Source organism: Raphanus sativus, chromosome 5, assembly GCF_000801105.2.
Source record: "Raphanus sativus cultivar WK10039 chromosome 5, ASM80110v3, whole genome shotgun sequence".
Classification (NCBI taxonomy): Eukaryota; Viridiplantae; Streptophyta; class Magnoliopsida; order Brassicales; family Brassicaceae; genus Raphanus; species Raphanus sativus.
This window is the reverse complement of record NC_079515.1, coordinates 9,086,727-9,105,681: the sequence shown is the minus strand read 5'-3', so window position 1 is coordinate 9,105,681 and position 18,955 is coordinate 9,086,727. Positions and strand designations below refer to the sequence as shown.

The 18,955-nt window shown below is 32.9% G+C and overlaps 1 protein-coding gene across 1 annotated transcript; it reads left to right on the top strand.

The window, feature by feature from the left end:
* Positions 1-334: 334 nt before the first annotated feature.
* On the top strand, positions 335-3,329 carry LOC108861327 (protein ETHYLENE INSENSITIVE 3). Its single transcript, XM_018635167.2, has 2 exons — positions 335-598; positions 1,070-3,329. Exon 2 carries the CDS (start codon positions 1,100-1,102, stop codon positions 3,044-3,046), a length of 1,947 nt encoding a protein of 648 aa, XP_018490669.2. The 5' UTR covers positions 335-598; positions 1,070-1,099; the 3' UTR covers positions 3,047-3,329.
* The last annotated feature ends 15,626 nt before the right edge of the window (positions 3,330-18,955 follow it).

The window sequence follows — 18,955 nt, the reverse complement described above, 5'->3', positions numbered from 1 at the left end:
CAAGATAAGAAAAAAAGAGGGAGAAATAACGGATTTTTAGTTTCGCGTCAATAAATAATACGTGTGAAAAAACATTAAATATGTACCGCGTAATATTAATAAAAAAAGGGAGGGAAGAGTACAAAACAAAAGTAACCCCAAACGAGGAGCAGTGCGAAAAGGCGCTTTATTATTATTATTATTATTTTTTTTTTTTTAACAACAAGGCGCTTTATTATTTATTTTCCGAAATTATTTAGAATAAAGAAAAATAAATAAATGTCAATAAATGATCCTTCAAAAAATAAAATAAAAATCATATATAAACCCACACTCTTTCTCTCTCATTTGATCTACAGAAGAGAGACTCCACAAAGAAACGCAAGTAAACAAAAGTCGCTTTCGACCCACGTGATCGTTCGTCGACTTTTCTTCTCCTTCTTCTCTCTTTCATCTCCATCTCTCTCTCTGTCGTCTCTCTTAACTTTTTTAGGCGATGAATTAGGGTTTTAATTATTTTCTCTTTCATTTTTCCCCGCAAAACCAAGAGAAGGATAAACGCAGAGAGATACCTTCTTCTTGTCAAATTCTATTCGGCTGCTTTGTTAATCTATTACAGGTAAATAATTACGTTCTTCTCTCCTCAAATTGATTATTGCTAAATAGCTTATTTTCATGTGGGGTTTGGTAGATCCATGTGTTTTGACTCCAGATTACTACGATCTAACTATTGAATGTTTTTCCTGTTGAATCTCAATATCTTTGATCTAATATAAAAATATTCTCTTTTATATGCATTATTAAATTTTCAATTTTTTTATTTCTTATTATGTCCTCTTCACAAATCATCCTTTCTATATTTAGATTTTTAATTAATTGAATCGAACCCGTAGATAAGTTGGCCGATGGATTGATTCTGTTCTGTCTGAATTTGATACTCTCAAGTCGAAAACACATGAGATCTGATGTCTTTGTCTTAATATTTGATCGCCGTGTGATTGAATCCCCCAAAAAAGCCCCCTTTTCTAATTCTGGATTTAGGGTTTTGAACTTTTGATTTTGATGTATTGATTTTTACGTGTTTCCTCAGGTCTCTGATCTTACTCTGAAGAGAGTCAGGATGATGTTCAACGAGATTGGAATGTGCGGGAACATGGACTTCTTCTCTCCCGCGTCTCTAGGAGAAGTCGACTTCTGTCCCGCGGCACCCACCACACACCCCGAACAACCCGACTCAGTCGTCGAAGACGACTACACCGACGACGAGATCGACGTGGACGAGCTCGAGAGGAGGATGTGGAGGGACAAGATGCGCCTCAAGCGTCTCAAGGAGCAGGACAAGAGCGGCAGCAGCGGCAGCAAAGAAGGAGTGGACGCCGCCAAGCAGAGGCAGTCTCAGGAGCAAGCCAGGAGGAAGAAGATGTCCAGAGCTCAAGACGGGATCTTGAAGTACATGCTGAAGATGATGGAGGTCTGCAAAGCTCAGGGCTTTGTCTACGGGATCATCCCCGAGAACGGGAAGCCCGTCACGGGGGCTTCCGATAATCTCAGGGAGTGGTGGAAAGATAAGGTGAGGTTTGATCGTAACGGTCCTGCTGCGATAAGTAAGTACCAAGCGGAGAACAACATTCCCGGGGTTCGTGAAGGGAACACTCCCATTGGACCTACTCCGCATACCTTGCAGGAGCTTCAGGACACGACTCTCGGGTCGCTTCTGTCGGCGTTGATGCAGCACTGTGATCCTCCTCAGAGGCGGTTTCCTTTGGAGAAAGGCGTGCCGCCTCCGTGGTGGCCTAACGGGAAGGAGGACTGGTGGCCTCAGCTTGGTTTGCCTAAGGATCAAGGCCCTGCTCCTTATAAGAAGCCTCATGATCTGAAGAAGGCGTGGAAGGTCGGTGTTTTGACGGCGGTTATCAAGCATATGTTTCCTGATATTGCTAAGATCAGGAAGCTTGTGAGGCAGTCTAAATGCTTGCAGGATAAGATGACTGCTAAAGAGAGTGCTACTTGGCTTGCGATTATTAACCAGGAGGAGTCCTTGGCTCGTGAGCTTTACCCTGAGTCTTGCCCTCCTGTTTCTTTGTCCGGTGGGGGAAGCTGCTCGCTTCTGATGAATGATTGTAGTCAGTACGACGTTGAGGGGCTGGAGAAGGAGACTACTCACTATGAAGTGGAGGAGCTCAAGCCGGAGAAAGTGATGAATCCTTCCAACTTTGCTGCTAACTTCCCTGTAAAGGAAGAAGTTCCATCAGGGAACTTGGAGTTCATGAGGAAGAGGAAGCCAAACAGAGATCTGAATACTCTAATGGACAGAACGATCTTCACCTGCGAGAACACTGGGTGTGCGCATGGAGATGTCAGCCGTGGTTTTCTGGATAGGAACTCGAGAGACAACCATCAGTTTGTTTGTCCACATCGAGACACCTGCATACCCTATGGAGCAGCAGCAGCGGCAGCAGCACCGTCCAGGTTCCATATCAACGAAGTTAAACCTGTCGTTGGATTCTCTCAGCCAAGGCCAGTGAACTCGGTTTCCCAGCCAATTGACTTAACAGGTATTGGAGTTCCTGAAGATGGACAGAAGATGATCTCCGAGCTCATGTCCATGTACGACAGAAACGTCCAGAGCAACCAAAACCAAACTGTCATGGAGAATCATGGTGTGTCACTGCTTCAACCAACGGTTCAGAATCATCAAGAACATCTTCAGTTCCAAGGAAACATGGTGGAAGGAAGCTTCTTTGAAGACTTGAACATACCAAACAGAGTTAACAACAACAACAACGGTAGCAACCAAGCGTTCTTCCAAGGGAACAACAACAACACTAGCAACCACCAAACGTTTTTCCAAGGGAACAACAACAATGGGTTCAAGTACGACACTGCACACACCAACAACAGCTTCGAAGCTGCGCATAACAACAGCAGCAGCAACAGGTTTCAGCTTGTGTTTGATTCTCCACCGTTCGATATGGCCTCATTCGATTACAGAGATGATATGTCAATGCCGGGAACGATGGATGCTATGCAGCAGCAGAAGCAGCAAGATGTATCCATTTGGTTCTAAGTCTTGGGGGGAATAGATTTCATCTTCTCTTTATTTTTATCTCTTTGTGTTCTTCTTACATTCACTCTACAATGTAATATTTTTCTGGGTCTGTCTCTCTGTCTCCTCGCTTGTAATGTGTTTGTAAGAGTCTCTGAAACTCTCTGTTACTGTGTGTGTCTTGTTCTCGCCCTGGCGAAACTCTCTTATCGTCAGCTTCTTTTAGTTTATACACCCCATACTCGGGGGACGAACATAATGTAAGTTTTCATATTTTATAAATGTAATTTGGAGTTTCTCTTAATTATTTTTTGTTGTGTTAATATTTGTATTTTTTGATGTGGCTGGGAACATTGTTTATTGCAAGATGGTAGTTCGAATTTACTTGAAAAGAACCGTGTGTGTTGAAGTGGCTCGTTGGTGATAGAGCATGGGTCAGTGCTCCTATTAACCAGCGATCGAAGCACAAACACATCATGTTAGACAAAAGCAAAGGGAAAAAAAAATTTATTTCCAGATAAAAGGTATTCTCAAAATACCTTCTTTTTATCTACTTAATAACTGAAAAAAAAACACGAGTAACATAACATTGAACAAACCTTTGTTAATCACTTAAACCACATTGATATTTGAGCATGCGTCAGTACTCCCACCGACTACGGAACACGAGCAAACACACAAACTTCTAAAAGAAGAGAAAAAAAGTTACTCCAGGTATAAGATTGGATTAATTGTTATTACAAGAAGGTTATTGTAACGTTGTACTTGAAAGCAAACGTGTTTATTGCAAGTGGCTCGTTCGGTAACGGAGCATGGGTCAGTGTTCCCATTGACAAGCGATCGAACACACAAACACACCAAACAAAAAAGAAAAAAAAAAATATGATTCTTCATATAAGGTATTCTAAAATACCTTTTTTGTTTTGTTTAACATTTATTGTTCCTGTTATTTAATTGTTTTATTCATTTTTGGGTCCGACTGGTGACTATTGTGGAATCAAAATGAACAAATATGAAACAAACGTAGAGGAATAAATTCGTAAGAATAAAAAGGAATTGTTGTTTCATCTTAAATTGGACAAAGAATAATTTTCTTCTTTGTTTTTCTACAAAAAAAGAATGATGGGAAATGAAAAGGAAAAACTATTATTTGTGAATGGTAATTTTTTTTTAGGAATGTTAGGGAATACATTATTCCTCATCGTTTCTTGGTCACCAGTCGGACCTTTTATATCTATAAACAATGGAAGCAATCAGATCAAATAAAATAATTCAAACACACAGATTAATAATTTTGTTTATCTATTGAGAAAACTACTATATATTATGATTACTCCTAATGTTTAGATAATAATATAAATAGGTCTTTGTACTTATCTATCTCGTGTATAAATACTTGGCTATTGCCTTCATAATAAGATAACAAATTCTATCACAAACTATTTCATGGTATCAGAGCAAACGATCTGAGAACCCTAAATTTTTTTTTCTCTTCTCTAAATTGGCGTTTCTTGCCATTCAAGAAACATGGCCGACGCTAACTCATCTACTACCTCTACCCTAGTTCCTGCAATTACTGCAGATACCTCTTCGCCATACTATATGCATCCGTCGGACAACCTAGGTGCTCTTATCACTTCGGTCTTACTACGAGGAGACAACTACACTGAATGGGCTACCGAGTTATCTAACTCAATACAAGCAAAATGAAAACTCGGTTTCATTAACGGCATGATCACTAAACCATCCGCTGAACCTGACCTTTCACGATGGCTTGCTACAAACTCTATGCTAGTTGGATGGATTCGTACATCCATTGGTCCCAAAATTCGATCGACTGTAACGTTTGTTCCCGATGCTCACAAGCTTTGGGATAATCTTCAACAACGTTTTTCAGTTCGAAATGAAGTACGGATTCATCAGCTTCGAGATGAGATCAACACATGTCAACAAAACGGCCAAACAGTCATTGATTATTATGGGAAACTTTCAAAGTTATAGGAGGAGCTGGATAATCTAAAAATACCTCGAGCCTGTTCTTGTGAGGCATCTACTGACATAGAAAAGGAAAGAGAAGAGATACGGGTTCATAAGTTCTTATTTGGGCTTGACGAATCTCGTTTCCGCAACATCAGATCCTAGATTATTGATGAGGATCCACTTACTGATATGAACAATGTCTACTCTAGAGTCATCCGGGAAGAAAACCACAACAATACAGCTCGCTCCAAGGAACTCAAAACAGAGGCAATTGGCTTCTCTGCTACGATTGACTCGGCCTCGTCTGATACAAATCAAGCTGCTACTGTCTTTCGAGGACGCGATCCTAATAGATCATGTTCTCACTGCTCTCGGACGGGTCATGATAAGTCTGAATGTTTTTTACTCCATGGCTATCCAGATTGGTGGTTGGAACAGAGGAACTCTACTAGAGGAGGAAACTCGCGTGGACGTGGAGGACGCGGAGGTCGTTTCTCGTCGTCTAATGGACGTGGTCGCGGAAGGTCTAACTCTTTTAGAGATGTTACCAACAATGCAACAGCAGCGTCGCCTACACTCAATGATGAGCAGATAACTCAACTCCTTCAACTACTACAGACATCTCGGCCTTCAGTCTCTTCCGAAAAACTATCTGGTAAAACGTCTCTAAAAGATGTCATAATAGACACAGGCGCGTCGTATCATATGACGGGCGATCTATCTATCTTAACTGATGTTACTGATATACTGCCATCATCGGTTAAATTCCCTAATGGACGTTTTTCTCAGGCTCTGAAAAAGGGCAAACTGGTGCTCAGCCGTGATTATTACTTGACTGACGTTCTCTATGTTCCTGATTTCAATTGCACCCTGATTTCAGTTTCTTGTCTTCTACGACAAACCGGTTGCATTGCTATTTTTACTGACACCCTCTGTGTTTTGCAGGACCGTTTTACGAAGACCCTGATTGGAACGGGTGAAGTACGTGAGGGGGTGTATTTCTTTACGGGTGTCACGGTTGCGAGTGCTCATCAGACTGGTTATAAGAATTCTTCTACATTGGAATTATGGCACAGACGACTTGGTCATCCTTCTTTTAGGGCTTTATCTTCTTTACATGTTTTAGATAATATGGTGTTTGATTCCGAAAAAGCTGCGTCTTGTGAAATTTGTTTTCGAGCTAAACAAACTCGACAAGTTTTTAATAAAAGTTTATCCAATGCTTCTGAGCCATTTTCATTAATTCACTGTGATGTTTGGGGACCCTATCGTACTAACTCTTCTTGTGGTGCACGTTACTTTCTCACCATTGTTGATGATTACACACGAGCTGTATGGACTTATTTGATGCTCGAGAAGTCGGAGGTTGCCACCTTACTTCGCCACTTTCTTGCTCATTGCGAACGCCAGTTTGGCAAAACAGTAAAAACAGTGCGGTCTGATAATGGATCAGAGTTTCTTGTCTTGGCAACATTTTTCAAACAACAAGGCATTATACATCAAACTTCTTGTGTAGACACACCGCAACAAAACGGTCGCGCCGAGAGAAACCACAGGCACATATTAAATGTTGCACGAGCTTGTTTGTTTCAGGCAAAGCTTCCGGTTTCTTTCTGGGGTGAAAGCATTCTTACTGCTGCTCACTTGATAAATCATACGCCATCTCAAGTTCTTAAAGGAAAATCGCCATTTGAAATGCTATTTGGGAAGAAACCTGACTATAATCAGCTTCGTGTGTTTGGTTGCTTGTGTTACTCACACAGAAAAGCTCGGGATAAAGATAAATTTGGCGACCGAAGCAGACGCTGTCTCTTTATGGGATATCCCTACGGCAAGAAAGCATGGAAACTCTATGATCTTGAGACTGAAGAATTCTTCACTAGCAGAGATGTTAAGTTCTCTGAATCTAAGATCCCTGGTGTCAAGTCTGATGACTATGTCACGCCTCCACGGAATCACTATGATCCTACTATAGAGGACTGGTTACTTCCAGCCACTGACTTAAGGGGGAGCTCGTTATCTCCTACTCCTACTCTGCCACCTGCACCCACTAGTCCTCTGGCCTCAGATCCTATAACTATGCTTTCTCAGCCTCCAAATATGACTAACTTGGTAGCTCCTACTTCGGTTCCAGCAGAAACACCAGACACGCCATCTTCCCCTGTTTCTCCTCTGCTTTCTCCAGACTCGGGTTCTTCTGAGCTGGTCTCGAGTTCGCCAGGACTACCAGAAGTTCTAGGCCGTGGTTAGCGTCTTAAAACTCCTTCCATTTTGCTTAAGGACTACGTCACTCATTCTGCCACTACTAAAGAAATACATTCTCACGAACTTCTCACGTCTGATCTCGGTCTCTCGCAAATAGTCTCAGGTAAAACACCCTATCCCATCTCAAGCTATGTCTCTGATCATCTCTTTCCAGATTCTCACAGAGCGTACCTCACTGCACTAATTGATGATATTGTGCCCAAAAGCTTTAAGGAAGCGTCTAAACATAAAATTTGGAATGATGCTATGTCCGTCGAGGTAGATGCTTTTGAAGTCACAAATACATGGGACGTTACTGACCTTCCTCCAGGAAAGAAAGCTCTTGGCAATGCGTGGCTTTACTCAAATAAGGATCATGCAGATTGGACTTTGGATAAGCATAAGGCTCGCTTAGTAGTACTTGGCAATCATCAAAAAGAGGGGGAGGATTTTACTGATACCTTTGCCCCAATTGCAAAACTCTCTACGGTCCGCATTATCTTGAAACTTGCTGCTACAAAGAATTGGATTGTTCATCAGATGGACGTTAGTAATGCCTTCTTGCATGGTGACTTAGAAGAAGAAATCTACATGAAGCTACCGCATGGATTCAAATGCTCGGATCCATCTAAAGTATGTCGCCTCTCTAAATCACTATATGGTTTGTGCCAAGCTCCTAGGTGTTGGTATGCCAAGCTTGAAAAGGCTCTGCACGAGTTTGGTTTCTCTCATGAGTATGCAGATCACTCGCTCTTTTCTAAGGTTCGTGGATCGACTTGCATTCACATCCTTGTGTATGTCGATGATTTTATTATCACCAGCAACAATGCTACTGCACTTCAGGAGTTTAAAAACTACTTACAGCAGTGTTTCCGCATGAAAGACCTTGGCAAGTTGAAGTATTTTCTGGGTCTTAAAGTCGCACGCAACAGCTCTGGCTTCTATCTCTCTCAGCGTAAATACGATCTTGATATTGTGTCTGCAGGGTTACTTGGTGCCAATCCATGTCCAGTTCCTATCGAATTGAATCACAAGTTGGCTGTTGCAGAAGGACCTCTGGCCAATGCACAGCAATACCGGCGTCTTGTAGGACGTTTGATCTACTTAACTAATACACGTCCTGACCTTGGATATCCTGTTCATATACTTGTTCAGTTCATGCATGCTCCGCGTTTTCCACATTGGGAAGCTGCTCTTCGAGTGGTTCGTTACATTAAAGGAACGCCAGGTCAAGGAATTTTTCTTAAGGCTGCTGATAGTATTGACATTAGTATTTACTGTGATTCTGACTGGATGGGCTGTCCGCTTTCTCGATGATCTCTTAGCGCTTACATTACATTCTTGGGTGACACTCCAGTTTTTTGGCGTACGAAAAAGCAGGATACAATTTCACTATCATCTGCAGAGGCAGAATATCGAGCTATGTCTGAAGCGCTCAAAGAACTCAAATGGTTGAAATGCCTTCTTCAATCATTTCACTTTGATCACCCTTATCCAATGAAGCTCTATTGTGATAGTAAGTCTGCCTTGCACATTGCTGTGAATCCTGTCTTTCACGAAAGGACGAAACATATTGAGAAAGATTGTCATCATGTCCGTGATGCTGTCAAGTCAAAGCTGATTACCACTGAACATGTCTCTTCCAAAGATCAGCTTGCTGACATCCTCACTAAAGCACTACCAAGACCTTTGTTTGAATCACTTTTGTCGAAGTTGGATGTTCGAAATCTCACACTTTCAACTTGAGGGGGAGTATTGAGATAACTACTATATATTATGATAACTCCTAATGTTTAGATAATAATGTAAATAGGTCTTTGTACTTATCGGTTAAGGAGATCTATCTCGTGTATAAATACTTGGCTATTGCCTTCATAATAAGATAACAAATTCTATCACAAACTATTTCATTATCATCACTAAATATTGTTCAAACGAGATTATACACTACAATCACTGCATTTCATCTGCAGTGATGTCTACACTTTACTATACAATCACACTGCATTAGTTAAGCACTTAGTGCATGTGGTTGTCGTCAATGGCTGGTGGGGTAGACAATTTGCATGGATTAGCGCGAGCAAAAAAGTACAAAACGACTTTCGGACAACCAACACACAATCTATTCACATAAATGGTCCAGATAAGTGTAGTCTTTTGCTTTACTGATTTTGATGTTCTTGTGTTTGTGTATATTAGTTCGGTCAAAGCTAATATGTTTTATTTCTCAAAAAGAAAAAGAGGCTAATATGTTTTAATTGGCAGTTCAAAATTCTAGAGAGCAAGTTGCAGATGCTAAGGCGCTTATCGACATAGCCAATACATTGGCTTCATCTGTGAAATCCCACTCTGCTTGTGGCGTTTTCTCGTGCTGAGTTTGTTAATGTCTTGAATCTCTTGATCCATGGGTTTAGAGAGACTTCTTTAATTAGGAATTGATGATGATGCTGAAGAACAAACACTAGTGTTGATGAAGCGGAAGGACATTGATTTTGTTGTCTGCTCTCATGGTGGTTTCATGTGGTTGTTTGTCAATGTGAGTTTTCTCGTTACACATTTGCTTACTTGATGAAAGATGTACGAGGTGAGATCATTGTTGAGAAAAAATATTCTCATATTGATGGTAAGTTAGTATCTTTTATCTGTATTAATGCCCGATTTTGGTTTTTGATTTTCAACATTTAACCTTCAAGAATATTGGTTCCATACATGACTCTCTTTTCTTATACGTCCTCAGTGCTAAGATGGTATTTTTGATTTTTCGTACAATACTAATTGAATAGCTTTTGATATTTTTAGCACTTTTAATGAAGCATGATTAATTCTCTTCACTTGGTTTTTGCTCATCCAATCGAATACCAAAATTATCTTTAAAAATAAAATGATATTCATTCTCTTTTATAATAAATGTTATTCTAACTTTTTTTGTTACACAAAAAATATCATTTTACATTTTTAATGTAAATTATACTTATTTTTAGTTGAAAATTAATTGTTAACTGAATTGATTTTATAAATAATTGTATATATCTCAAATAATATTGGTAAGAGATGTGTAATTAATAACAACTTACACATATTTATGTTACTTTCTTAATCTGTGTGAAAATGTCAAAGTGATACTTATTTAGAAACATAAAGAATATTTTATTACATTTATTTGCACACACTTGCATATGCTTTTGTATTCTTTAACTAATGAGAAAAAAGAAATCAAGGTGCTATTTTTTTATATAAAAAAGTTTAATGCAAAATCAATATAATTTAATAAATAGAGTTTGATTATAATAATTTGGTTGTTAAAGTTATTAATGAACATTTAAAAAAACTGCAAACTTATAAAGCTTATCCAGAGACATCTATACTATTAAAAGGGAATCGATTTTAAAAAATCTACTTAGGGCATCTCCAACCCCACTCCATAATTTACTCCAAATTGAGAAATGGAGTGAAAAATGGAGTGGAAAATGGAGTGATGACCAAAAAATAAAAACATTACTCCATATGGAGTAATGTTTTTATTTTTTGGTCATCACTCCATTTTCCACTCCATTTTCAACTCCATTTCTCAATTTGGAGTAAATTATGGAGTGGGGTTGGAAATGCTCTTATACAAGGTTACTGCACCTACTCATTAACTATTAATTATTGTTGGTCTTTCCTTTATTTTCTCTAACAATACAACAATTTAAATGAAATCATTTATTATCTAAACTATTAAAGGGGCAGTACAAATAGTGTTTAGCCCTTAGTTTTCCACAAAATTTACCAATATATGCCATTAGATTAAAACTCAATGTTTTGACAATATTAATAAACCGACAATCACGATTTTAAACAATTATATTATACCATTCAATTAGTAAACCATTACTTAACCACAGTCTTATTAACACACACGTTTCTTTCTTTTACAGTTTAGTAATTAATCGAACATGATAACATGAAGAAAACCAAAACATCGAATTCAAACGAAATGGCATATATATGTTTTTTTTTAACTCTATACTTTTTTCTTTTTCCTCCAAAATGGCATATGTTGGTATATTTAAATTACAAAACTATCATTCACAAACCAACGAATTAAATTGGCATGCTATATGTTCATCACATCAAATTAGTGATAAGGAAATACAGAATCAAACCATAACATTAGATATATACATATATATGTCATATAATAAGATCATAGTTTATACATATCAATATTACAATATCATATGCAGAATCAAAACCAGTACTAAACCAACACTTGGTATTCAAATTCGATACTTTACACAATACGATGTAGTCAAATTAAATCTAATAATTCAAAATCATAACTACTCATTTATTATTTTCCAAAAAGAAAAGATCACCTTACGATTCTATTCTTATATTTAAGCAAATACGATATCAATAAACTACCAAATAATTTTTTTTTGAATTCTAATCTTCCAAATCACGTACAACATTTATTATTAACCTCGAAATAATAACCTTCCATAGTATATTCCTATATTTAAGCAGCCCTATAAAAATCGATATCAATCAACAACCACAATATCCTTATTTATTCATATTCCTTCCTATACATAATTTTATTAATTAAATTACCTTATATTATTCGAAACATGCTTACTATATTTACTATTGTAAAATCTTCAATTCATTTAACTATTATTTACGGAAATTATACATGTTACATGTAACATGTAGTAGATCAGTTATGTTTTTAAACGTGATATCTATTTTTTTTATTTTTAATGTAAATAAATGGATGCACATGTTTATCTTCTTAATGTTTTTACAATAATTTCACCATATCAAACTGCATAGACAGAGTTTTTTACATTACGTTAATGTCCTTCACATGACATTTTGAAGCTTATAATTTGATGTTTTACATAAAAAATATGTTGACTGTAAATTACAATATAAAAGTTCCAACTTCTACACAAAAAAATAATATCAAATTTTGTACCTATGTGGCTATAATGAAACTGAAAAATAACTATTCTAATATTAATGTACAAATATATATATATATATATATATATATTCAAATATAAATTACATAAATATTAAATTATACAAATAATGTTGGAAAAAGGCATTAGATAAAGATTTGGTAACAAAAATAATAATCCGACCATAAATAATAATCCGACCATAAATATTATTAAAGTTGAAGTACACAATTGGATTGTTTAGAAACAAAGATATTAGAATAAATGAGATATGTTTGGAAAAATGGATATTAGAATAAATGAGATATGTTTGGAAACATAGATAGTAGAGATATGTACTTTCTTTTATTTACACATTTAGCCATTGTATTTTCAATAAATTAATAACAAATGAAAATTGTTTAGAAACATGAATAACATATTTAATGCTTCTTTTTATTTAAATATTTAGCCATTGTTTTTACAATAAATTAAACAACCTTCTTTCTATATTTTTTTGTTTACAATTCTATCACTATATTTACAATTCTTTATGGTGAAAAATAAAAGCACAAACTGAAACATAAATAGTATATTTTATAAAATAATTTTTTAAAAATATAAATAGTATATTATATAACACATTTTTTAAAAACAATATCATTATCTTATTTAGTTTAGTCAAATATAAAAATTTCAAGAGTTCAATTTTCAAAAAAATATTATCATAAAATTAATAATAATTCGTAGAAAACTAATGCAAAAATTTAAAATTTTGAAACATGGATAAAAGTATATCAGTTTTAAAATATGCAAAATGGACTAATCTAATTACCTATAAACATTGTTTTGTCTAAAATAATCATAAAATAAAATTTAAATTTTATATACATATTTCAAATCAAAAATAATAATGTAAAGTTGATTTATATCAAAAATGATTTAAATATCGTTATATTCAAAATTTTATTTTTACTAAAATATTTTCCTATAACCATTATTAAAAATGTTTTCAGTATATATAAGAAAAATACAACAAAAAGATTAATTTCATATACTAACTTAAATTATGATTTTTATATTTTAAATTAAATTTTAAGAATATAATATATGTGATTATTTATAATTTGATACATATAAAATACTATTAATTATGTGATTATTTATATGATGGACCAATACAATTAATTATATGATGACATATATATGATACATAATAGTCACTAGGACTGGGCGTTCAGGTATCCATTCCGGATCGTTTCGGATCTGTTTGGGTTTTGGATTTTCGGGGTCAAAGATTTCACCTTCATTCATATAAATCTAAATTTCAGTTCGAATTATGACTAGGGTTGGGCGTTCAGGTATCCATTCGGATTCGTTTCGGATCTCTTTGGGTTTTGGGTTTCCGGGGTCAAAGATTTTAGCCCCATTCTGATATTTCTAAATTTCAGTTCGAATTATATTCAGATATTTGCGGGTTCAGTTCGGATTCGGATAATCCATTTAAATTATTTTTAAAAATATATATTTTGAATTTCTTAAAATCTATAAATAAAATAATATATTGTATATAAATCTAAATAACATATTTCAGAATACATAAATTTAACATATAAATTGGTTTGGTTTAAATTTTGGATCAAAAAATAATAATTATTTTAAATAATTTTGGTGTTTTGAGTGTACTTTCACTATGTTAGATATTTATATTTGACTATTTTTATATATTTTCAAGTATTTAAACCAACTTAAAAGTATCATATATATTCTGAATGTTTTATATACATTAAAACTAAAAATAATTAATATATATAAGTATATAATTTTTTTCGGATACATTTTGATATCCAAAATACTTCGGTTCGAATCGGTTATGGTTTCGGTTGTCTAAATATCAAAATTTTGAATACTTGAAAATATTTAATCAATTTTGGTTCAGGTTTGGTATTACTCTTTCGAATTGTGATCGGTTCGGTTCTTCAGATTTGAACTTTTATCCAACTTTGATATTGACATGAAAAATAAATAGCAATATATTTTTGAAATATACATCCGCACGGGCGTGCTGGTCAAAATATAGTTCCTTATTATTTACGAAACATATTCCTAGATTTACAAAGAATATTTGATCCTTATTAATGCGATTTGTCTTTTGGTTTTGGACTTATTAACACAATCAATTCAATTATTATAATGTCAACCTATTGGTTCTGATTAAACCATGTTTTAAATTATAGTCCCATCATGTTTTGTTATAGATCATTAAAACAGTAGGATATTAAGACATGATAAAAACAATTCAAAACCAACTAATATCCAAATTATGACTGTTCAATATGCTAAAATCGAAGAGTACCGAACCAAACATAAATAGATAATATGGTTTTGTTTTGGTATATACAAATGGATGTGATTTATAAAACCAGTAGGATTTGGATATGATTTGATTCATAACCGATTAAACTGAAACATGTAAATATGTATATTTATAATGACGAATGAATATCTATTTGTTATATGAGTTGAACTATAATTATAATTTGTAGATCATTTGAATCACTTGAATTATAATTAAGTAACAATTTACTGCAATTGAGCTTCTTATTTTTCTTAGTCTTTTTTTTTATTTCTTTGCTTTATTTTAATAATAACTAAATTGAAATAAAGATTATAAATTTGATGGACAACAATAGTTGAAATTCTTTACAATTTTTTTTATCTTTGAACAAATAGAGTTGTGTTCAATCGAAAACATCTTAATTTGATGAACACTAAATATGGAAGAATAGAAAAATTTGTATTTCATGCTTCTGTTTTGTTTTTTTTTATTTTATTTTCAAAATTTAGAGTTTTGATATTAATTTTAGATTTGATTATTTTAATAGATTATTGAAGCATTTTTTATTTAAATATATAATATTTTTTAATAAATGACTTTTTGACAATATGATTCTAAAATTCGTATAATATATAATATGATCTCAAACTAAATAATTATGTTTTTTGGTATAAATTCGAATAAACTGAAAACCAACATATAAATCAAATCGAACCAAAGTAATTATGGATTTAGAATAGTAGTTATATGTTACTAATTGAAATACCGAAAAATCGAATCAAACCGAAACTAACCCGATATCCGGATTGAACATCCCTAATCCAAATGAAACCGAACTATTGTTTCATTCTGAAAAATATAATAAAAATAACAATTTCATTCCGCACAAGATACAGATCTTATCATAATTGATATTATATTCCTAATTAACAGTCATTTTCTCTCTTTCTATTTGTTGTTGATCAAATACAAATACAAAAATTAATCAATCACTAATCAATTTTGGATATCCCTTCTTCCTTTTTCCTGAACTTTATCCCACAAGCATTGCATAAAGTCTGAAACATGTTTACCAACTAAATTAAATTCAGTTAACATCCATTTATATTATATGTTCAAGAAGGTAATTAATATTCAAACCTTATTAATTAATTGAATTTATTTGAGATTAATTAGTGACGTTACCTTAGGACCAAGATGATCCCTTCGCCACATAGAGTGTCAACTGCATTCCAGCGTAATTAATATTCACGAATGTGGATCATTTCACCAATTTCAATTTCAGCGAGCACTATTAGTAGTACTCTCGCTGTTTCATATTAGTGTCGTTTTAGACTTCTGCACACGGTTTAAGAAATTATTTAATTTTGCATATCTATACTATTAAAGCAGAATCTCTCATAAGATTTTGCCCCTAGATTTTCAAGTTATTTACAAGGGAATGTCATTGCTTTATTTAAATTTTTATTAATTATTCAAACCTAAAATTGTTCAACCAATGACATTCTTCCTTTTCTATAACATTCTGAAATTTCAGACTATATTAAATGTCATCGTGAATCTAACGAATTAAGAAAAAACTACGGCCCATTTAGTACGTATTTTTCTTTAAATTATAATTTCTTTTACTAAAATCCAATATAACCAATTTAATAATGTCCCATGAATAATCTTTTCTTTTCTTTTTTACTATTATTTTTCTTCTTTTTTTCTTTTCAATATGCAAATGGTCTTTAAGACCAAATACTCGACTTTAATGGGTCAAGTTTACAAAAACATTAGATAAATATTTGAGTCCAATTTTATGTCCGATTTAATATTTTCAAAAAAATAATTATATTTTCTCAAAATAAAATAGATATTGGCAATCCAAAACATAAAAATCAATTATTAAAATAATTTTTTTCAACTACCTATTAAACAATGTTAAAAGCATATTATAAAAAATGAAGTAAACATTTTAACTTATAAAATAAAATATTTAAATATAGCCAATACCGTCGTTTTCAAATATTTTTGAAGGTACCTATACATATCATAAGATCTAATAGGGTGGGGCAAAAAAACCAAACCCGAAGAACCGAACCGAATCATATCCAAAAAATTAGTACCAAATCCAAACCAAAATTAATTAAATATCTGAATAGGTTCAATATTTTGGTATTTAAAGAACCGAAACCAAACCCGATCCGAACCGAAATATTTTAAGTACCAGAATATATCCGAAATAGATTAATATACATATATATATATTAACTATTTTTAGATTGAATGTATGTTAAAAAGCATCTAAAATATATATAATACTTTTAAATTGTCCAAAATACTTGAAAATATATACAAATAGTCAAAAATACATGTCTAGATAGTTAAAGCATAATCAAAACACCAAAAATACATAACATATGTATTGATTTTCTATCCAAATATCCAAATCAAACCAATTTATATGTTAAGTTTTGGTACTTTGACACATGTTATTGAAATTTATATGTAATATATTATTTTGTTTATAAATTTTGGAAGTTTAAAGTATATAATGAATTTTAAAATTTTGAAAATAATTTAAACGGGTTATCCGAATCCGAACCGAACCCGCAAGGATCCAAACCGAACCCGAACCAAAATTTAGAAATACCCGAATGGGATTGAAATCTTTGATCCCGAAATCCCAAAATCCGAATAGATCCGAACCGAAATCCGAACGGGTACCCGAACACCCACCCCTAAGATCTATTGTTCCAATATGATCTTTTAAGTATTTGATTTCCAATATGATCTTTTAAGTAAATGAGCTTTCAATTAATTGTTTCAATAGTAAAATTAAATTATCAAAACTATTATACATTGTAATTACATTAAATAAAAATAAAATATAAAACTATTAAACGTTCAATGGTTTTGCATTATATTGCAAGTTATTTTTAGTTTAAATTATATTTTCCTTCTAAAATTAAATTTTATTGCAAATCATTTTTAATTTAATTGATTGCTGAAGTTTGCAATCAAAAAATATTTTTTTAAAACTTTCAGAGTAACATTTTTATAGATATTGATCATCCAAACTTATTAAAAATTACTAAACAAAATCATAAAAAATTAAAAGCACATGATATAAACTTCATGTAGAAACACATATGTTATAACAATAAATACGTAAAAATGAAAAAAATCCGCGCTTTGAAAGCGCGGATCAAAATATAATTTTCAATAAAAAACATCATTACCCATATACCTACTCATATTTTAACCAATAGAAAAATAAACATGAAAATAAAGTTAATAAATTATGTATTGAAATACCAAAACAACATTAATTTTGCAACGAAAAATTTTGTTCACACCGACACTTAATATGAAACGGAAGAAATATATTCTTTTACCATAAAATTTGAAAGTTTGATATCAATTTCTATAATATCAAGTACAAATTATGTATCATTTCAACTTCAAAATTTCCGATAATGTCTAAATATAATATAATTCCTGGGACAAAACTATGTGGCGATGGTAACCTGGTGGTATTAGGCGATCCGAGACAAATCGTATATCCCATTGATTTTGGATTAAAAGAAAAAAAAAGTTCCCATTTGTTTAATCAAGCAATATGAAGTTTTATATAGAAAGTTCACGACAAAATATAGAAAGTTCAGAATTTGGACACTCACCGGTTTCAGCCCAGTAAAAAATTATATAGATTTCAGCCCAAACACCGACACCAACTGTTAAAAACTAATGTTAAATGTAATTTTTTTTAAAAAATAGATAATCTTGTTAACACAGATTGAACGTGTGGTCTTCAAAATTTCATCTAGATAATCCGGAAATTTTAATTATTAAATTAATTCATAATTGGTATTTAAATAATATTTAGTGGTAATAGAGTTAGATTTCTACTATAAACATATACTAGATTTTTAACCCGCGCTCACAAAGCGCGGATATATTATTGGTTTATAAATTCTATAAAAAATATATTAAATTATTTGTTTTAAAAAATGAAGAAATATAAATATTTTAATTGTTTTTGTTTATTTGTTCTGCTAAATATATTAAATATTTTGCAAAATTAAGCTTCTCTGGATATATAGTTGAGAGCCATATCAGGTAGGGTTTGAAAAAAAATTGTTACGTTCTCACCCGTATGTACTGAACCTATCTATATTATTAAAGTTGTAGTACAAAATGGAGATGTTTGGATATAAGGATAGGAGTATTAAAAAGAATTAAAGTGTTTGGAAACATGGATTGTAATCTTTTAAAAAAAAAAATTTTGTTTGGAAATAAAGATAGTAGTATTAAGCAAAAAAAAAGTAATGGGCTTAAGTTATTAAGTTCATTATAAAAAATATTGTCAATATATATAACAAAAATATAATACAAAGCCCAATTTGAAATACCAACTCAAATTATAATTTTTATATTTCATATTAAGTTTTA